This window comes from Dysidea avara, chromosome 7, assembly GCF_963678975.1.
Source record: "Dysidea avara chromosome 7, odDysAvar1.4, whole genome shotgun sequence".
Lineage (NCBI taxonomy): Eukaryota > Metazoa > Porifera > Demospongiae > Dictyoceratida > Dysideidae > Dysidea > Dysidea avara.
The window spans coordinates 7,302,954-7,326,025 of record NC_089278.1 but is presented as its reverse complement, the minus strand read 5'-3'; the positions used below and the strand labels follow the sequence as shown (position 1 = coordinate 7,326,025).

At 37.4% G+C, this 23,072-nt stretch overlaps 3 protein-coding genes across 3 annotated transcripts in view; 2 read left to right on the top strand and 1 right to left on the bottom strand.

Moving 5' to 3' along the window:
• The window catches only part of LOC136259872 (beta-parvin-like), a 14,920-nt gene extending 6,027 nt beyond the window's left edge, over positions 1 to 8,893 (bottom strand). The window contains exons 1-4 of the mRNA XM_066053427.1: positions 8,745 to 8,893; positions 8,292 to 8,443; positions 2,270 to 2,372; positions 1,750 to 1,808 (exon numbers count right to left, since the gene is read on the bottom strand). Of these exons, the coding sequence (XP_065909499.1) occupies positions 1,750 to 1,808; positions 2,270 to 2,372; positions 8,292 to 8,443; positions 8,745 to 8,811 (381 nt within the window). The 5' untranslated portion in view covers positions 8,812 to 8,893. The remainder of the gene's footprint in view (positions 1 to 1,749; positions 1,809 to 2,269; positions 2,373 to 8,291; positions 8,444 to 8,744) is intronic.
• On the top strand, positions 8,875 to 22,911 carry LOC136259870 (putative leucine-rich repeat-containing protein DDB_G0290503). The gene is made up of 26 exons (XM_066053424.1): positions 8,875 to 8,950; positions 9,749 to 9,935; positions 9,981 to 10,073; positions 10,155 to 10,200; positions 10,295 to 10,380; positions 10,474 to 10,563; positions 10,650 to 10,686; positions 10,752 to 10,852; positions 10,915 to 11,004; positions 11,092 to 11,137; positions 11,262 to 11,353; positions 11,400 to 11,531; positions 11,633 to 11,734; positions 12,217 to 12,603; positions 15,556 to 15,840; positions 15,892 to 16,014; positions 16,072 to 17,161; positions 17,253 to 17,467; positions 18,445 to 18,626; positions 18,826 to 19,090; positions 19,139 to 19,197; positions 19,804 to 19,944; positions 20,208 to 20,256; positions 21,253 to 21,391; positions 22,353 to 22,404; positions 22,711 to 22,911. Exons 2-26 carry the CDS (start codon positions 9,768 to 9,770, stop codon positions 22,814 to 22,816), a joined length of 4,176 nt encoding a protein of 1,391 aa, XP_065909496.1. The 5' UTR covers positions 8,875 to 8,950; positions 9,749 to 9,767; the 3' UTR covers positions 22,817 to 22,911.
• The window catches only part of LOC136259871 (EF-hand calcium-binding domain-containing protein 6-like), a 61,119-nt gene continuing 60,957 nt past the window's right edge, over positions 22,911 to 23,072 (top strand). The window contains exon 1 of the mRNA XM_066053426.1: positions 22,911 to 23,072. Within this exon, the coding sequence (XP_065909498.1) occupies position 23,072 (1 nt within the window). The 5' untranslated portion in view covers positions 22,911 to 23,071.

The window sequence follows — 23,072 nt, the reverse complement described above, 5'->3', positions numbered from 1 at the left end:
CAAACTTTATTCCGCAATACAAAGGAACTAAGGAAGTACTGATTGCAAAACAGGACACCATTGCTAAGTTGAATAAGTTAGTAGGAAGACCAAAGTACATACCCCTATAGCTTCCTGCTTCCACAATGGCCTACAGTTATCCTAATACGTTTCCTTCACGATACAGAAGGAATTATCATTGCATAGAGCAGAAATAATGAAAAGTTGAAACAAGGAAAACATATGTAACACCTGATTCTATAGTACACACTCATAGCCTGGAATGCTTTACAAGCAATACTACCGGCATGAGCCATTTAAATAAAGGTAAATTTCCTTGTTTCATTAATTTACTGATACCTATATATGTATGTATGATATCATACTAAGGTACAGTGAAACCTGTCTATTCTAGTCATCATAGGGACAATATTTTCTGACCTCAATAAGGAGGTGGCTACATTAAGCAGGTCACTTTGTACACAGTTGGCACATGTGTGGATTTTTATAATGGCCAGTTTAAACAGGTGACCTCTTTATGCAGCGACCTGATTAGACAGGTTTCATTGTAACCTTGAAATTAAAAAAAATAAAATAAAAAGGTAACAACTTTTGTAGCAGCACATGTCAAAACCACCTTTACGTCCACTGATAAAACACACATCTGGTCATATAAAAGACAGCACAAGTTACAATTAAACTCGTTAGGACCCAACAGGAGATTTTAACCAGTTGTTTATAGGGATTTGTTCAAAACACCTTCATATGCTAGATAAATTTATGCAGAAGTGTGAATTAACCGATGATTAATTAACCCAGTATTCTACTTGTAACCACTTTCGCAACATACTTTGTGTGTTACAGGAAACAGCACAAATAAATTGAGACCAACACTCACATTCCCAGAATTGCTTTGTTATTCATAACATGCTTGTTATTCATAACAATGATGATATGCATGCTATACAATGATGCTATAACTAACTGGACTTTCAAGTGAGGTTGTTTATGTCACCAGTATCTCTTGTACATTTTCTTGTTCTAAAAGTGATCACAGATTCATCTACTTTATACATCCTATAAATGCTGAAAGTTTGGTGCGACTTAAGATCAGTGAATTTACTATGTAGTAAATAATAATTAATAGCTAACTGGTGAATAAGGTTTGGCAAATTCAATTCGAGAAGGACTACTAGTAAGTCAAGTGTATGTAACAGTATGGTGTGTCATATTTTGTGCAAGCACTGTGTATGTGCTGTGAAAATGTGCTAATGTATGTGCAGTATGTGTTATTTAGATACATTATGCTGTCCAGTGTCTTGATATTATCCCTTGTAATCACCAAACTTTAGTACAGTATACTACCATTTGCATCAAACACATTCAGCACAGTTTTACAAATAAATTTGTTTTCTTGTGACATTGTAGTGGAGAAAATGCTGTGTCACAGCTTTTGAGTGGCATGGTAATGGCATCCCATGACTTAAAAAGAATTTCATTTGCAGTCATGGGGCCCAGTCAGTTATCAATTACATCATTCAGCAAACTTTAAGTTAGTGTGGAGGGTCGAGGTTATTTGCTGCAAATTTGAGGGCAGATTTTGGATCAATATCACTACTACTCCAGTATGATGAAGTTTGTTAAATTATTATATCTGATCGTGACATGTCACACAGACACCACTACACATGTACAAATACAAAATACATACTCACACACATACATGCACACGCACGCATGCGTACACGCACGCACACACTGATTAATCACCTGTAGAGTTGGAGCAGATGTTAATGAAGTTACTTCTAGTGGGTCTCCAGTCAGAACCTCTGTAAAACACATAGAATTGATCATTGGACCATTTAAATAATACAGTAAGTGTGGCTTGACATGTCTATCATGAAAACATATATAGGTTAGTTGTATCTGACACAGTTGTCAAAACATGCACATCAATTTGCTTTGTAAGTAACAATGTTTTCCCTTAGCACCTTAATAGAGTATCCAATAGACATGTGTCATGTTTGTGTGCATATACTCTAGTCAACAAACACAGCTGTGTGTAGTCACAGTAATACAATGTTCAGCAATTGGCAGTATACCCAGTACAGGCAAACAGTATGGCCTAAATAAGTAGGCAGCTGCAATAGAGGAGTACTCTGTAAATATATTTCACTGAGGGAATTTAAAGTTAGCTTTTTTAAAGATAAGGAGATGGCATCTATGCAGGTGGCAGGTTCCAGTATCAAAAATCATTACACTTTATGGCAGACACTTAGTACCAACTGACCGAGCATTTCAGACAATATCTGGCCATCGTAGATGTCTTCTTGAATGTGTCTTACTATAATGCGACGATCTTCAAGAATGTCATTAATCCATTTTAACAGTACCTAAATAAAACAATGCAATATGGGAGAGGTAAATGGACATGTAATGTAACACACACACACACACGCACGCGCGCACACAACAAATGCGTGCACACACACATGCACGCATGCATGCACAACACGCTCACGCACGCACGCATGCACACACACAACGCATGCACACACACAACACACACACACACAAACTTTCAAGGCATGCCGACATAATTCAGTTTTAAAAAAATCCTTAAAACATTTTGGGTCACTTAAGTGCACACTTGGGCCTTACGGAAAGGTGAGACTGGTTTTTGGTTGATATTTCATGGTGGGAAAGCACAATCCATGGGTTTGATAGTTGATCATAAAAATTTAACGTTGTACCTATAGCTACAATCTAAGAAATAAATTCAAAGCACCACATCCTCCTTTCACAAACCGCACATCCCTTGTGGTATGTACCAAACTACAAATACAGTTTAGAAACACTTGTTGTACTAATATACATGTAGCATAGAAAGTTTGACACTATGACAAGGCAGGTGGGGCTTTGATGTTTTTGATGTCTACTGTTCTCAAGTGCAACGTACAGATTACAAGTCCTGCAGGATAATTTGTGTATACACTAAATTTACACATTGATCTATAGATGTCATTACCCTCACAGACATATGCTGTTTATGAATAATTCCTTTTGATGTCTGACAACTTAACTCTAGTAACTTGATTAGAAAATCCACAGTCTAATTAACACTAAAGTATTTGTAAATTTTACTACATATCTAAGAGTGCTTTTGTTCTTACTAATTTATCTTGTGGGCAGTCTCATTAGCCAAGGAAATCTGACTACCACAATAGTTTTTGAAGTCTTGCCAGTTTATCACTGGTGTGTGGATTCACTGGATTGGTAATCACTGGGGTGTGGATTGGTAAACTACCAAAACCGAATTCAAACCTATGTAGTTTATGCATACAGTGAAGTTTCACATCAGAGAATTGTTAAGCACAGCTTTGTTATAGCTATGATCACATCAGCTTACAATATACTGGCAAGATTACAAAAAACACTGTTACATGAGAAAATAGATGGATGTGTATGCATCGTAGTGTGTGTGTGTGTGCGCGTGTGTGTACACGTGTGTGTACACGTGTATGCGTGTGTGTACACGTGTATACGTGTCTACACCCATAAAAACCTTGATGAAGAAAAAGACCATCATACCAATTAAGGTTACTGTGAGTTCTTTGTGCCAGATTAAAAGTGGATACACTACTGAACTCATAGCCAATACTAAAGTTTCACATAGTAATCATGACGACAAGAGTCTAAGAAAAGTTGCATAGCTTTTCTCTGCTAAATGGTTCATAGCAACATAAAGAATTGTAATTATACAATTAGACTACTAAAGGCTTAATGTGGCAATTGTATTCTCCTATTTAATAACAGATTGTCTGTCCTACAGTATATATGAGCACACTCCTCCAGAGATTCTCGTCATGGTACTGCAGACTTAATCATGCGAGGATCAAAGTGTTGATGTGCAGTTTATATATTTTCTATGAGTGCTACATAAATAATAAAGCACGGCTGTTGATCATGCAATGCAAAGCAAACCTATCTGTTTGTTCTATAACTACAGCAGATTGTACAGACTCCTGCTGATGATTGACATCACAAAATGAAAGCAGTTTGAGCTCATGAGATAAATGATCTACACAAGATATTCAGAAAATGCTTTTTCACATACTCATGGCAGTACTTATATTAGCTTCATCACATGCTGTCCTGTACAACAATGCTTCAACTACAAAACTGTGAGGACATAGGCTTTAAACATCCTTACAAGCCATTATACTTGAGTGGCTTGCACATAGCTTCCATCTAAGATGAGGTCCTCCAAGGCCCAACTTCTTAATTGGAAGAAATCCATACAACAGCAACCTTGTTGTAAAGGACACATTGTATACTATATATTGCTTGGCTAAATGCCACACCTTCAATAGTAGTCACACCTGAGTGGTGCCACAATCGATTTTGAAAATAAGGGCTTACCATCATTTTTAAGCATCAAGTAGTGGTCAAGTTTGAATAGTCAACACATCGATTTTTTGAACTAAAGTATTATTAAACGCCATGGCATTTGGTAAGTAAATATGGTACTTATCCATGGCTCTATTTGAGTATGCTCAGACAAAAGCAAAGATGTAGCAGTAGCTTATACCAAGATTTATTGTATATGAAGTACTCTGGTTTATGCATTCACAACATGACACTAAAGAAGTGTCATAAAATCATAACCACAAACATGCCCATGAGCAGTGTCTCTACACCAAAATAAGTCACATAACAGTACACCTATGATAAAACTAGTGATGTGGACTAGTATAATTTCAACTGGAACACTTGTCACATTTGAATGGTATTAGTAAGTGTACACAACTATACATGGTTTTCTCGCTGTATGATTAACAAAATTAAAATGAACAGATCACCCATACACTCCTTTAATTCACTACATAGAACCAACTGATTAACAACAACCTAAGAAATGTTTGCATATCTCAGTACACTACACAACACTACATGTGGGGTGCTTTCTCTAGTGGTATACAATCACTGGACTGGATTAGTGGACTCATGTTTTTTTTTTAGCAAATTATCTGACAACTGGCTGTACAGTAGCTATTCCATGCTTAATGTAAAATATGCAAGTGGAGCTGGTCTCCTTGGCCAAACCACTTTTTTTCGCCCACACACAATACAGTGTATAAAGTGGCCTCGTCACACCAAACAAAGATATAAGGGTCATTCCGTGTCAAATCAACAAGGAATTTAGGGTCACCTCTCGGATTTTGACGAAACTTGGTGTGTTTGTAGTACCTATGGTGCTTATCACTCATGCAAATTTTTAGCTCCATACATTCCATAGTTTCTGATTTATGACCACAAATACTTTGAATATTTCATGAAAATTTGGTTCATCTCTTGTTACAAAATCAATTGTAACCTTGCACTGTGTAAATATTTGTAAACACAATTTTCAGTGATGGAAGACTGTTGATTGACCTTTCCACTGATCCCTAAATTATGGGATATCTACTTAATTATGGTTCAAAAGTACTTCATTGAAAACTTTAATCCCTTATATTTTGAAAAATGCTGTTTGAAATTTTTCGAATTCTTTTGTGAATAATGATTGGGTCATAGTCTATGTTTGATAAAATTTTTGTGGTGGGACCACAATGGGCTCAAGAGATATAATGAATTATGTTGTGGTATGCGGTGGAATTTGCCGTCTATTATTGCTGTATTGGAGTGTACACCTCCAATAACCACTCGCAACAAGGCCATGCCAAGTTTGTCTTACAGAGTGAAGGTGTCTAGGTGCATTGCAATCTGTATTAATGACCACCTGTATTGAAAGGCCATCTATGTGCTGCAGTTAAGTTATACTTCATTAATGTATAACACCAAAGCATCAACCCTTTCTAGCAAATCCAAAAATGGTCCTTATTAGACAGGTTGACTATAAATTACAGATCTGACCACCATGTGTCCATGAACATCATGTAAATGTACTATCTCTTCACAAATACCTTCTTTATTAAGTTGAATACCACTGTAGTGGACTTAGCCATATTTAAGTTGCGTATGTGGCTACATAGATACATACAACAGAACTCCTCAGAAGGGATACCTGGATATCTTGATAACCAGGACACCTGTTTATACACTGTACTCCCACTCTAGTGGTGCACATACATTTAGACCAAGATACTTCTGTGGCTTCTGTAATATGAGCACTTTATTATGTTCCTAGCAATGGAGGGGTTTTATCATACATGCATTAATTGTGCCTCAATATGTGAAATTAATTACTACATTACTTTACATTCATGACCACTTTGAAGATCAAGTCTTAAACTCATGCACATACTCACATAGGACATGCTGACCACATACTTAACATTTGCCTGTACTGATCTTCAAAGCGTCAACCCAAAATACTTTGAAAAACCATTTTAGTAATTACAGTACTATAAATCACACATTGAGGTGCAAGCAAGTGTTAATAATATAAAAACTCTTGGTACAAGTAATGCATCTACTGTATATAGTGCAACTATTCTATTCCCTGGACCATTGATGAAGTGTTCATTTTTGAGAAACCACAGACTTGTCTTGGGCCCAAAGTGTACGTACAATTATAAAGTAAGATCATGAGGCTATTAAGGTGCCCAGGGAATAGAATAGTTGCACTTTTTGAGGAGGTCTATTGTACCTATGCAGCCATGTATGTAACTTGAATAGTGTAGAGTGGGATATGTATGTGAGTGCACTACGGCAAGATTTTACTTAATAAATAAGGTATAACTGAAGAGATGGTACAACAGTAATGTGTTTATGGACGCAAGATAATCTCATTTATAGTCAACCTGTCTAATAAGGATCATTTTTGGATTTGCTAGAAAGGGTTGATGCTTTGGTGCTATACATTAAAGAAGTATAACTTAACTGCAGCGCATAGATGGCCTTTCAATACAGGTGGTCACTAATACAGGTTGCAATATACCTAGACACCTTCACTCTGTAAGACAAACTTGGCATGGCCTTGTTGCGAGTGGATATTGGAGGTGTACACTCCAATACAGCAATAATAGACTGCAAATTCCACCGCATACCACAACATAATTCATTATATCTCTTGAGCCCATTGTGGTCCCACCACAAAAATTTTATCAAACATAGACTATGATCCAATCATTATTCACAAAAGAATTCGAAAAATTTCAAACACCATTTTTCAAAATATAAAGGATTAAAGTTTTCAATGAAGCACTTTTGAACCATAATTAAGTAGATATCCCATAATTTAGGGATCACTGGAAAGGTCAATCAACAGTCTTCCATCACTGAAAAGTGTGTTTAAAAATATTTACACAGTACAAAGTTGCAGTTGATTTTGTAACTAGAGATGGACCAAATTTCATGAAATATTCAAAGTATTTGTGGTCATAAATCAGAAACTATGGAATGTATGGAGCTAAAAATTTGCATGAGTGATAAGCACCATAGGTACTACAAACACACCAAGTTTCGTCAAAATCCGAGAGGTGACCCTAAATTCCTTGTTGGTTTGACATGGAATGACCCATAAATGTCAACTTTTGTCCAGCTTTAGCTTTGGAACAGCAAGATACAGTTGTTTCAACTATTTCTGACTTCGATTGTGGGATTAATCATGGTTGTCTCTGAACATCGTGATGTTATATGTAATTGATGCAAATGTATATTTGTAAATTCAAAATGGTGGCACACACTGTTGTGGAAGAACACGATTCAGAAAACAAGCCTATAGTTCTGAGACAGTTCATTGTATGAATAAATCTTACTACATAGTTTATAAAAGCTTACCTATTAGAACTCGTTGAAATTCTATAAATTCATTATGCTGTTATATTAAACTGTAACTGCCTATGGCCTTAACTGTGTTGAACAGCTATACACAATTTTACTATGTATTGTTTAAATAAATAATTCATACAAAGTTTGTGCATATACAATGTTATGTAAGTTATAACATCGTGATAGTTATCATAATCATGATATGTTGCATCCTACAATTGTGAAAGTAGCAAAATGTCACTGTTGACCATACCAAAAGTTTGATTTTTAATGGATAAATTTTGCTATATAATAACAATGTCTCTTTTTGCAAGAGTACGTAGTAATTAACAAACAACTACTAAGCTGGTGATTGTGCACAGTCCTTGAAAATGAACGGGAAGTAGTTCCACCTGCATACTCTACATACTCTACATTTGGTGGAGAAATAGCTACAACCAATAGTTAAAATAGTTGCTTGTAAAAGAATGAAAAAAACTGAGTCCAATAGTCCAGTGATTGCATACACCTATTATCTCCCAAGCCCCTCTCCTTACTATAATCAAGTCTTTAACTTGTTGGTCCTGGAGAGCTTTTGGTTGTAGTGCTATTTTCTCCTCACCAATACTTAGCACATAGTCCACCTCCTCTTCAAAAATTAATTCCTCTGTTTGAATGGCTTGAGCTCCCTCCAAATCCAACCTAGCAACTAAACCAGGCACACTGTTGTAACACCAAGCACTTCAACTGTTACTGATGCCTTGTACACACATTACACATGAGCAGTGAAGCACGTAATCCACTATTGCAAAGTGTTATGTGGAAAATGTTATCATAATACATACAGAAATTCCATTGACAAGGCCCTAGATGCTAATATTAACTACTACTCTACACTACTGTATCTACCAATTCTTTTTATAGTGTTTGTATTTGTCATAATATGTCTAGTATGTGTGTTTTAATTTTCTGCCATGCAGAAACAAACTATTTCAAGTAATCAGAATTACCTTCTGATTTCTTCTTGCTACGTAGTAGTCCTCCTCCTTGTTTCTTCTTGTCTGCTTCTTTCGACATCGCTCTAGTTCGGTCTGCTCGTCTCGCAAGAGAAATTCTTTACATTGAATTTTGTGCCACAACAATCACTTTGTTGTATTCTAAATAATGCCCCTTGGATTAGTCGTCATTGCTCACCACCACTCGAGTGTAACACCAGGTCCGTGTATGGTGTAACTGTGTCTGTGTGTTGTTGTTTGTTTTTTCTATATGATTTGTAAAACTGGGGTAGTATTGTTTCAGTCTGTGGCCTATGGGAAAAACTTTAATAGTTATTCAATTCCTGTGTTGTAGTCCTACCACATGCCAGGGTACAACACTAAAGGAGGCGAGTGGAGTTAATGGAGGGTCCCTGACTCCCCGTGTACAGTTGTTGTATACTTTGTGTATATGTGGATGTCAGACTTTGCATGGCGATGTGTGTCAGTGCACAACACAAACACACACACACACGCTACATCTCAAACAGAATATCTTATTACCGTATTGATCATTTAGTTTTGTTAACAATAGTTGCGCACATACCTTTTTGGTGCCACACAGCAGGATAGTATCCTACAGTGAAGAACACAGAAACAAGACTACTTGAAATAGTAAATAGAGTATAGGGTCTAATTTACAGTGCCACCACATATGTACATAAGTATTTGCTATGTGTGTTCTTTATATTCTGGTAGATAGACACCCAGGGATTCATCTGGTTTGTTACACTAATAAACTATTCTATTAGATATAGTAAATCTTAGTCTTGCATAGCCAGCCCCTTACATTGGATTCCAACCGAATTTGAAAAGGAAAAGGGGCTGGCTATACGAGACTATGCATTAAAATGTTTTTGATGTAATATACTTTATTTTAATTTATTGTATAATATTGATTAGGCCAGGACTGGACCCCGTATTAATAATAATTCCTCTTGACTCATATTGGAGGGTTACTTATAACATTTGTACTACAGTGATAGGCTAGCAGTAGTGATGTGGAATGCTATATCCAGTGGACTACAGGCAGTGCAGGACAAGCTTGATAATGTTATTGATGATGTCACCAGTTCCCATGAAACCAGCCAATCAGAGAATTCTAAACCTGATTCCACTGAGCCACACCCTCCAGCAGTGAGTGTGGCTGATAGCAGCAACGAAGAGGTGTGTGTATATCCACACACAATGTAATGTGTTGTATTTCAACAGTTTTCCCAACTGCAACAACAACAACTGGAGGAATCTGAGAAACAGAATATGACCGTCAACCAAGAATATCCCAAGTTATTAGCAGAGAAACAGGTAAAATAGGACACGTGAGGTTCTTTACTAAATAGTGTTACAATACTGGCAGTAGCTTATCATTACTGTGTTGTGTTCTAGGATGAAATTGATACTCTCAAGATGAAATTGAGTGCTGCTGCTTCTGGTAAGTGCACAGTCTCCATCTTCCTTCATCACTTGTTCCTTGCCTCATCTTGTCTCTGTGGCAAGTGTGTGTGTGTGTGTTTGTGTTTACGTAGCTGCTATGACTACTGATGGTGAAGATGTGATTGGCAGTGTGGCTGAACTGCAGGAGCAACTCAGTGCCAAGGATAAGACCAACGAGGTGTGTATAACTTCTGCTCTAGCACACATAATACAGACCTTGTATTTGATCATGGTGGCAATGGCTGTGTATTGTATTAATTTATTTTAACAGTTTGCCCAGCTGCAGCAGTCATTGGAGGAGGCTGAGAAACAGAACGTGACCATCAATCAAGAGTATCGCAAGTTATTGACAGAGAAACAGGTAGAGTAGTAGTAGTATTAAAAATATAAAGCTTTCTTCCAGTAGTACGAGTTTTGCATAGCTATCATTACTCTTTTGTATTGTAGGATGAAATTGAGAATCTCAAGACAAAGTTAAGTGCTGGTAAGTACTTATAGTCTTTGTCAGTCTCTGTTGTGTCATCTCATCTAATCACTGTGTATAAATAGCAGCTGCTGCTACGACTACTGATGGTGAAGATCTGGTTGGATTAAAGGTCACTGTGGCTAAACTGCAGGAGCAACTCAGTACCAATGATAAGACCAAAGAGGTAGATTGTGACATGTATTGTAGATGATCATGCTATGCAAATATGTACTTTTATTTCAACAGTTTGTCCAACTACAGCAGTCATTGGAGGAGGCTGAGAAACAGAACATGACCATCAATCAAGAGTATCGCAAGTTATTGACAGAGAAACAGGTAGAGTAGTACAGGATTATTTTGTTAGCAAGTGCATTTTGAAGTTGCTGCAAGCATGAATAGAAAATTTGCTAATTTGTATTGTAGGATGAAATCGAGGCTCTTAAAACCAAATTGAGTGCTACAGAATGTGGTAAGTACAGAGACCATAATTATGTCCCTTCTTTTCTACATCTCTCTTATCCCTCTTATCTCTCTTATCTCTCATCTTTGTTCATAGCATGTATGTAAGTAAGTATGTGTTTCGTGTACTATAGCTGAAACTACTGATAGTGAAGATGTGGTTGGGTTAAAGGCCACTGTGACCGAACTTCAGGAGCAAATCAATACCAAAGATAAGACCATAGAGGTGCACAGACACATACATTACAGTGATGCATGTGTGCTGTCTATAGGAACTCAATGCCAAGGCAGAACTGAAGTTCAACAAACTCAAGATGCAGGCAAAAGGGAAGATAGCCAGTTTACAAGCAGAACTAGACAAGTACAAAATGGACCAATCTACTGCAACAGATTCAGCGAACGTGGTTAGTGATTGGTACATTTTTGTATGCTCTCTTATGAAAACAAACTGATCTGTTTTTTGTTTTTTTGTGACAGTGATTCATGTGGTTGTTTCTGTTTGTAGAGTTTGAATGAGTCATTGGCCAGTTCACCAGATTATAGCAGTGAGGGATCACCTCAAGCCATTGCACTACAGCAAACAGTACTAGAATTACAGCAGGAAAAAGTGAGTGATGAGCTGTAGAGGAGGTCTAGATCACAATAACGTCATTGTTTGTTTTGCTGCTTTTTTGTGCATTATTATGGATTTATTGGATAAGACAAAAGCCCAACATACGTAGGCTACTGTGGGGTCTCCATCCTTTTCGCAAGAAATGATTTGCAGTTAATCTACTAGTCATGAATAAATCTTTTGAACTACATGAGGTCAAAAAGTTTTTTTATATCCCAAAGCATCAGTTGTTCTAATGTAAAGGTACTTACAAGGCGTACATAACCAGACACACATGTATCTTGTAGTTGACTTCTAATTGTGCTTAACTTTACTATTAGGAAGCTAATGCATGCCTGTATGCAATGTCTTTGGCCTTCAGTCCCAGCTAGCACCTACCCCTTAAGTGGAATTTCTACACTGCAGTATGATTACTTAGACCACATATTCTGCAATTCTGCCTGCTATAGTAATTGTTCTGTTATGTATCTTTGAAGGAGCTTTTAGTTTCCCAAGTGACTCAGTTGGAGGAGCAGACAATTCGTCTTAAGGAACAAGCCAATAAAAGTAAAAAGGAGCACTCGTCTATCAATGAAGAATTGTTGAGGACCAAACAGCAACTAGAAATTAACCAGTCACAGCTCAGTGATGCTCACTCAGAACTTGACATCATCAAAGGAGAACTATTATCACAGAAACAAGTGGTGGAGTCTTTTCAACAAGAAGCGGGTTTAAGACTTGATGCTAGGTTAAAAGAACAGCAGTCCAATTTGGAAGAGGAATTTCAGCTCTCACTAGCTAAATTACAAGAGGAGAAAGGGAAAATAGAGAGTGAGCTAAGAAATGAAATTGAGCAAGTTTCCTCTGAAAAAAGAAATTTTGAGGTATGTACATACGTACATGTGTACACTGCTATCGCAACAATGAATGTTTTATTCATGTATTATAACAAATACACTGATAAATGCATTACACATACACACACTACTCGTATGCATGCACACATATACAAGCACGTGCACTTCATGTTGCACTATGTTGGTTGTCCACTGAATCATTCAATTGCCGTAGGTGTGCTGTCTTCAAGCACTCATATATCTTGCTCCCTACAAAGAGCTCCTACCATGCACTGTTGGCAATCTCATACACCTTCAGTATACACATTTACACTGAGGGCCTTAAACATCAAGGGTTTCAAATATAGTATAGCGGCGTAGCCCCAAAAATTGGTAATATTGTGCATTTTTTCATAAAACCATGAAACTTTCCACACAAATAGTACTCCTCATGACATGCATTTTTAGATATAGTGCCATCGCTAAGTTGACCTTTGGTGATGTTTACAGCCATTTTTGTACAGAATATTGATCATTTTTTGTCTTTAACTCCCTGAGGCACTAATTAACTTGTTAAAAATGATACCAAACAAAAGATCTTGCTGATAGAAACAACTTGGTTTTTATTTGAAGTCAATAGGTGATTTCATTACAAAGTTGCGATCATTTTTACTAGCTGCAAAATCTGATAAACTTACCTGCCCTTGAGGTGTGAATTACCTGTGGGCAGATAATTATGCATAAATTTATCAAACTCTGCAGCTTATAAAAATGCTCATAACTTAGGAATGAATTCTCCTGTTGACTTCAAATAAAAGCTAAGTTGTTTCTATCTTAAAAGATCTTTATTTTGGTACCATGTTTTAACAAGTAATTACTGCCTCAGGGAGTTTAAGACAAAAATGATCAATTTTCTGTACAAAAATGGCCGTAAAGGTCATCAAAGGTCAAATCAGCAATGGCACTATATCTAAAAAATACATACATTGAGGACTACTATTTATGTGGAAAGTTTCATAGCTTTATGAAAAAAGTGCACGATTTTTTGGTTATGCCGCTATACTAATACACTGTCTCTCACTTGTAATGGCCCACCAAAGGTCACTTTGGCACAGTCATTGACTTTGGAGTCATCCTGTAGTCTGTCTTCATTGTTACTTAGGTGCACCACTCAGCACTGTGCAGGCTTGAAATTGATGGTCTTAGGGTCTCCCTATAATAGACAAGTTGCCTCTGATGTAATATGCTGTTCCCACACAATACACCAACAATGATAATGGTTTAGTCAGACAGTATGTCTCTTATGGGGTAACTGGCACTTTCCCTATGAGTTAGGAGATGTAGTGATCCCTAGACCTCTCCTGGAAGACAATGTAGTACACCAAATTCCATAGATGCTTTTCTCCACTAATGATGAAAAAGTTGGACACAGAAGTGGACTCCACTTCTGTATCCAATTTTCCATCGGGTAATTTCTGGGTGGTATATACTATTTGCTGCCTTTTGTTCTAGCCACCAAGAACTTTGTCTTGCTAAAACTAACAGACGGTAATGTCCTTCCTGTCAATTTCTTTAGCTGCATCATATGGTGTGGCATAGCTAACATACACACACACACGCACACACACACACACACACACACACACACACACACACACACACACACACACACACACACACACACACGCACACACATGCTTGCCATGTCTCATCTGTCCACTGCCACTTTGGTTATATGGTCCTCCAAACTGAAGGAAGCAAGACTGGCGGGTTGGCTCTTGACAAGTTCTTGCTGGTCCCCTGCATCTGTGCACTGCTAAATGTCTCTTCAAAACATTCTTCTCCACTATCGCACCTAACTTCCCTCATTTCTAAAGATGTTTGCTGCTCGTGGTGGGTGGATTGATAATTAATAGCTCTGTCATTGTATGCCGTATACCTTCCTCCACTATTTACTACTATTTATGGCAGTATTATACTGAATATTGATGATGTTTGGTCCATATCCCTTCATCTTTGTCCACATCTTGGACTTGTCTTCTTCACCTAACCAAAAGAGGACTCTCTTGGGTGTTTGTTGGTCTGGCATTTTAGCTACAGTGTAGATGTCGAAGCCATTCAAGGCATTGTTTCAACTACAACACACTTGTCATGCACATACGACAGACAGACAGACAGACACACTATACAGTGTACTGGTGGCTTGACTGTCAAATGGATGTACTATCATTGTTTTCTCTTATGCATCTATAACCCCAGCTACCCCACTACCACACCTTTGTCCTGAAATATTGGTTATCATCAATTATGAAACATTCTTAACCACACTACTTCTTATGCAATGGAGGCAATGCCACACTCAACTCGTCTCCACCTGATCATAAATCTATAATTATGTGAAAAAACTTCAAATCTTGTCTTACCAATAAAACTTAGCTCCATGTGGTGGACAAAGTTGAGCCAGCCACTTATTGTGTGGAAAGACACCAGTCAAAATTACTTCCAATTATACATCCTATGACTGGAAATAGATCAGCCAAGGATGTTAACATACCCTTCCTACAGCAAACTTCCTCATTAGTGTACTATGGCAATCTGTTGAATCCTGAAAATACCTGAACTACTCTATGAATAATGATGTAAGTCCATATGTCTACTGAGCCACTCTCTTCCTTGTAGAGACAATAAACTGTCACAGAGGATGGATGTTCAGAAGGCTTCAAAAATTCTTGGAACATCCTAGCAACTAACACTACATTTACATCCCACCACAGCCCTACATAGGTATCAACACTGTTTCGATTGTACCATCACCTACACGAGTAACTTCTGTTTTATTTCATTCCTAGTGAATTGTTTTAGCTAGACTGATTAGGAAGTACAATAGTACATAATGGTTACTTGACCTTCACTGTGGACTCTACAATTGCAATAATATTATGTTTTGTACAACTTATTGAATATGTGCAGCTGTACCCATTTGTGATATTATGTTTGTAGGCTCAACTTAAACAGCATCTCTGTGAACATGAAGCAAAGGATGCACATTACCAACACTTAGCACAAGAACAGGAAGACCTGAAGTTGCAGCTCCAGGAAATAACTCAAGAGAAGGAAACCAACTCATCACAACTGAATGATGTCATCGCTCAGAAGGAAGAAATAGAGCGACAATTAGCTGACCTAAGGGCACGCAATGATGCAAGCAAAGATGAGAATGATGGTGGTAGTACTAGTCCTGAGATTATCCCATCCAACTACAGCTTCGGTTCTTCAGATATTCAAGTACGTAATGTGTACACACAATGTACTGTACTTGATGTTGTCCTCCTGTAGGTGATCAGTAGTAATGGTAGTAATGGTGAGGACAATACTACTATGGGGCATGATACAGGAGGTGGCTCCAGTAATGTGCTCTTTCATATGGAAGGATCCCATGAGGCATCACCAGAGAAAAAGGTACCATTCTGTTCAGCATTTGAAGTCTTGTATTTATTGACATATGATTTATTCTAGGATGAGTTTGAAATATTGTCTGCTTCTACTATTAATGCTGAATTACAAGCACCAGACAAGGCTGATATGTACAATGAACTATCTAAACAGCACTCTGTAGTGACTGCTCAATTAGCTACCCTTCAGTCACAACTGGCTGACAGAGAAACAGAGTATAGTACTCAACTACAAGAAGCAGAACAACATACTCAAGAAGCAATGTCCAAACTGCATGATCTCCAGGAGGCTAACGTACAACTGCAGAAGCAGGTAGGCGCACACAAAGAAGAACTGAACACGGTCCAAGCATATCTTCAAGAAAAGGATGCAGAACTCAAGGAACTGTCAGCAGAAAAGCAAAAAGAATTAACTGCTTGTCAGTCGAGCTATGACAATGCTATAGATCAAATCAAGACATTGCAGGAACAAATAACAGAGAAAGATATGACACTGCATGGTTTGGAGAAAGATCTTCTGCTATTGCAGGAAACTCTGGAACAAACCCAGACGGCTTCTTCTGGGAAAGATGAAGAGATTGAGAAGTTGAAAGGAGAACTACAGAGTGGTGCTATTACTGTTAGTAGACTGGAACAAGAATTAGTAGCTCTAAGTGAGTCATCTGAGCAACACCAAACCACCAGAGAGGATGAGGTTAAGAACTTACAAGAGGAATTGGAGAAGAAAGCTTCAACAGAACAAGATATTAACAAACAAATCGTATCCCTACAGGAAGCTTGTGAACACCACCAAACAATGTTGAAGTCTAAGGAAGAAGAATTAAAGACTGTGAAGGAACAGTGCCAACATAAGGATGCCATTGTAGAAGAAGCACAGCAAACTATTCTGTCATTACAAAATTCTATTAAAGAAGATCAGTCACAACTAACAACTAAGGATGATGAGGTTAAGAGGTTACAAAGAGAGTTGGAGGCAAGGGGTGAGTCATTAGCTATTGCTCAGAAGAGTTTGGAAACATCGAAAGTTGAGCACGAAGTTTTGAGAGGACAGGCGACTGAGGCGTCTCGGGATAAGGAGTCTCTAGTACAGCAACTGAAGGAGAACATCAGCAGTTTGGAAAAGAAATTATCCAACTCAGAGGAACAAGTACAAAGTCAGTGCTACTATTTACATTAGATCTCACTGTACATACATTATGTAGATTTTGTCACTGTTTGTACAATTGTTACAGTAAATGTTTACAGCACTACAGAGCACTGTTACACAGTCGCAGTCATTCATTGGTGATCTACAGTCTCAACTGCAGCAGTGGGAACAAAGAGGTGCAGAGATGCAAAAGAAGGTGGAGTCAAGTCAGGCAGAGAGCTTGCAGCTCAAGTCACAATTTGAGTCAGCAGTAAACTTGAAGGAAAGAAAGCTACAAGACCGCGAAGCACAGCTTGCTAATGTTAATCATCAGGTATGTAATAAGACTGCCTTATGTACACATCACATGTGCACTATATGAAGTACTTACTGATCTTAATCTCTACATTATTGTTGATCATAATGTTTTGCTGTATACAGTCACCAAGGGGTACATACAGAATGAAAACAGAAAGAGTGGCATGCATAATGTATTTTGTTTAGAGTAGGGATGAGCAATTGTGACATTTTGCTACTTTCATGATTGTAGGATGCATCATATCACAATTATGATAACTATTATAACTCACATACGATCGTGTATGCACAACTTTGTATGAATTATTTATTTTAACAAAAGAAGGTGAAATTGTGTACAACTAGTACTGTTCAATGCAATTAGGGCCATGGGCAGTTACAGTTTACTACAAACATACATATAGTATCCTTAGAAATTCAAAAATTCTAACGGATAAGCTTTTTAACTACATAGGAAGATTTATTCCCACAATGAACTGTCTCAGAAGTGTAAGCTTGTTTTCCAGATCGAGTTCTTCTACAACAATTGTGCTACTGTTTTGAATTTACTAATGCATGTGATGTCACAACATCACAATTGTATATCTACATCACGATGTTCATAGACTAGGGCTGGGAGAATATCTCAGATTATATTGATTCTGGGATTAATTGTGATTGTTTCTAAACATCGTGATGTTGATATGTGTATTATAAACAAATCATGATGTTGTGACATCACATGCAAATGTGTATTAGTTAATTCAAAATGGTGGCACTCACTGTTGTGGAAGAACTCAATCTGGAAAACAAGCCAGATCCTACACTTCTGAGACAGTTCATTGTGTCAACAAATCTCACTAGTTAAAAAGTATCTCCCAGCACTAGTTTAGAGATTAAGTGGGTTGTTTAGAGGTGAAGTGGGTTGTTAGTTACTGTGGTACGTACATGCCATATTCCATTTAAAGCTCACACCCCTTATAGTACAATCAGATCAGTTAAAGTGTTCTACAGGTGTCACAATTAGAAGAGGAATTGTCATCGGTGAAGATTCAGTTGTCAAGGGAGACACAACATAGTGGTGACCTGTCCTACCAGTTGACTAGTTGTCAGAAGGAAGTGGGACAGCTTCAGGTAAAAGTGTCATCACTTGAAGATGAATACAATGTTCTAGCTTCAAGGGAAGCTGAGCTAAAGTAAGTATGCATGTGCCATATACGTATATGGATGGTACCAGTATGTATATTTATTTTGGCACACCGCTATTCACATGCACACATGTGCAACATACAGAGTACACACATACATGCACGGACACACGCACACACTCACTCGCGTTAGCGACATGCTGTCAGTACGAATGTACATAATCGACCTCACTTGTTGTTAATACAGGTCAGCTGTTAGTAGTTTGGAACACACTGTTAGTTCACTGAGAGCTGAGAAGGACACTATTTCTTCTGATCAACAGTTGTTGTTGCTGGGGCAACATCAGTATGAAACTCGTTCCCTAGAACTAACCAATCAGATTGCAGCTATGGCACATGAGCGAGAAACCATGGAAGCAAAACTCAGACTGATATCAAAACAGCTGGATGAAAAACAACAATTGTATGAGAAATTGCAAGACAAGTCACATTTCTGGGAAACTGAAAAACAAGTATAATATTATTATTATAAATAATTAGTTTGTATTTGTGCCATTTAGAATTTAATTCAGGAAAGAAATCAACTTAAACAACAATGCAGCAGCATGGAAAATAAATGGTATGGTAATGGAGTATAAACAGGATAGATTTAAAATAGTGATAATACATAATACTCCCCCTTGTGTGGTAAACACTGTACCATCAAGTTTGTGAATCAGTTATGTAATGTTGGTCACTGGTGTATTGTTGGCAGTGTATGTGTGTGTTCTATTAGAGAGTTTGGTTGTTATTGTGTTCATTGTGGTACAATTGTCAGTGTATTTAATGGTTGTATTCTCAAGTTAACGATTTCTTATCTATGGGATTTCTACAGTAGTGAATTATCATGAATACAGTTGCCAAGTTACTAAAACTAAATCATAGAGTACACACTTCACACCAATCTGAGTAAGACAACTAGTCAGCTATAAATTAATTTGTATTTAAAACTAACTAGTCAGCTATAAATTAATTTGTATTTAAAACTTGTTTAACTCTTGATTGTAGAATAGTTGTTCATATACCAAAGGGCTTTCCCTTACGGTTCTTTTAGAAAGGGTTGCTGTTGCACTGACTACAATTTCTTGATGAAAAGGTCTAAAGTGAGACTCGTGTGGGTGTGTGTTATATTAGAGAATTTTTAGTTAGTGAATTGCATATCTCTAACATTGTTTTGTTACCACAGTGTGGAGATGGCCAGTGAAGTAGCTGATCTTCAACTGGAAATGAAACAAGCAACAAAAGAACAAGAGTTGCTGCAATCACAAGTTGATACTGACTCAAAGGTTGAAGAGCTGCAAGGCCAATTACAAGAGCTACATAAGAAGTGAGTTATTGGTTGAGATTAATATTTTTTGTTACATTGTTTATTGGTTGTGATATTATTAGTGAGGTAGTTACAAACTATGCACCACAGGTATCAAATGATGTATGTAAACATTAGAAAAATTTCCTGTACAAGAAATTTATTTGTCTACTTTAGCAAATGCCATTATCAACTAACTTACTCCATTGTCAGACCTGTTGTATTCTGACCAATATTTCTCCTGTATATGTGTATCATATATTGGTATTACATTGTGTTTACAGGTTGGATGAGCAAGCAAAGACTTATCAAATTGAATTGGAATCAGTTAGGGTTAGTAGACACTCTGTGTGTGTATGTGTGCGCGCGCGCGCGCGTGTGTGTGTGTGCAGGTCCAGAGCCCACGGTCCAGCATTGGCCGGACCACTTTTCATCTAGCTACTTGAATTTGAAAAAGATTGAGATACTCTAATAGAGCAGTCATTGCAATAAACTCTAATAGAACAGTCATTGTGATACTCTAGTGTAAAGCATTCAGTCCACTGCTCTAATTACACTGCTTGACCTAAGCCATTATAGCCATGTTAACTGTCTTGCACTTTTCAAAAGTTCCAGTGAATGGCATTACATTATAATTGCTCCCAAACCTCTACTTTCATTTTCAGAATTTATTGTATCATAGTAGCTAATAGCTATACTAGACATGAAATTGAATTAATTGGTACTGTAGCACAAATTACCAGGATACATCCTTGATTGTAAAAAGGGTGAAAGTTTGTAAAAAAGGGAGAAAGAAACTTCTTGCTCCACTTCAGAGCATCTATTTTCAAAAATTTTCCCTGAGGAGCATGCCCCCACACCCCCTAGCTTGCATGTTTAGCTACACATACAGCATGTACTTCACATGAAATATCACTTCAGATCAATAAAATTTGTGTGAATGACCCCCATTGTATATATTTCATGGATGGCCTGACTCTGGGCTCCGGCCCTGGTGTGTGATTGTGTGTGTGTGTGTGTGTGTGTGTGTGTGTGTGTGTGTGTGTGTGTGTGTGTGTGTGTGTGTGTGTGTGTGTGTGTGTGTGTGTGTGTGTGTGTGTGTGTGTGTGTGTGTGTGTGTGTGTGCATGCATGCATTAGGGTCGAAACTGGGTACTTCTGACCCAAATGACCCACTGATTCGTATAGTAATCTTGGTCAGACCCTAGTGATAACACGTAAGTACTATGCTTGGTTTTGCTGAGATGGAGGTGTATACTTGGAGATTGCCCACGCCTTTGTGAAGTATCAGTTATTAGAAAAGGCTCTTATCATAGTAATGTATTCATAGGCTTCCCTCACTGAGGAGTACCAGAAAAGATTAGCTGCTGAAACTTCTTTAACAGACATGAAGTCACGAGAACACACATTCAGATCACATGAGACAGTCATCAAAATGGAGGAGTCATCACCATCAGAGGAGCTGACATGTAAGCACCTTAATAACTTTAACATGCTAATTTGGTATTTGAGAGATTAATAAATTGAGTAATAGAGTGAAATATTGTTTGGCTAAGCTCAATGTGTTTTTTGTTTTTTTCAATTTCGTAAATTGTCAATTTGCTGCATCATTTAACCCAACAACATTTGTTACTAAGCAACTAAACAAAATATTCTTAGATATTTTTGCTTAGCAACTGTTATCTATCAATACGATGAGGGTAAAGCAATGTTTACCTTAGAAACCATTGCTAAGCAACCTGATGTCATTGAGAAATAATGTTTGCTAATTGGAACATTTGTTCATTAGAATAACCAATTGAACTTGCGTGTCAGCCAATGTACCCCACAAAACCAGTGATTCTTTTTGAAGAGCATCAAAGTGCATTGAAGGCATGCTTTACCCAAGTTTATGATGACCTTTGCCAAGTAGTGACTGGATTAAATACATTTTGGTGGCGTGATTGACTGAAATAATTATGAGGAGCTTATAAATACTATTGTAGCACATGCCAGGATAAACAAAATGGTGACATGTAGTCCCAATTGGGTGGTAGTGTTTCTCTGTTTATTATCAGTTTAAAGTATTGTATCAGACGGGTGACTTTTGTGATGTAGTTAGCAGTGCTAGTATTGCAGTCAACCATCACATAGTTAACGCTGTGTATATATTATCATGATGTGCAAGTTAGAGAATTTTGGCATCAACATTTGGTGTAGGATACTAAAGTGGTATACTAGCTTGATCAAGGGGCTCTAGCCAAGACTGTATCATCTTGACAGTTGAGTAATATGATTTCACGCAATTTTGATCTGATGAAACTCTGCCTCCAGTAATGTGAATTATTGTCTTATGAATCATATATTGTGTACTATACATTTTCATACAATGTACACTACCGTTTACTGATCTGGTAACAGTTGTGTGTTTGTGTTTGTTAACCCTTGTAGCCACATCATCAACTGCCATTGATTGGATACAGAGGTTCATCAAGAACCCAAAGTACGTAGTTAATATTTGTTAGGTTATAAGTTATCTTATAGTACAGTCTGTACACTGTAAGCTTTGAGAGATATCATTCCCACTCTGCATAAAATACCAAGCTTGAACTATATGTTTGTGTTGTAGAAGACAATCTCTTTTGGCATGAAAGAGCTTTTGTACCAATTCAGTCACCATTGCATATAATGGTACAATTTTATAGTGGCAAATTATAAACTGTCAAGTGTGAGATAACCTGTACATATTTATTTGAAGCTATAAAGTGATTTTTCAATTTCTGTTTACTTTATGTGTCTGTATTTACAGTATTGTAATCAGGAGACTGTACCGAGCTACCCCACAGACTCAACTGATCTTCTTTGCATATTTTCTACTGATACATGTGACGTTATTGTTTGTGTTGCTCACGTGATGTGTAAATAACTCGTGCAAAAAAATTTCATTTTCTTATGCTGTTATAACTGTAAATGATCATGTCACACTATCCAGATATTATTTAACGCTTAACTTGTTAAACACGCGTGGAGTCCGTGATGCATGTTTCTTCGATTAGCGCCAAACGTAACGGGGCCACCACATTATTTCACACTTGCCTTTTCATCTGTTCGTTGGTAGCAGTGATTGGCATCAACTTTCCTCAGTTTCCTGTGATCTTTGCGGAACAGCAA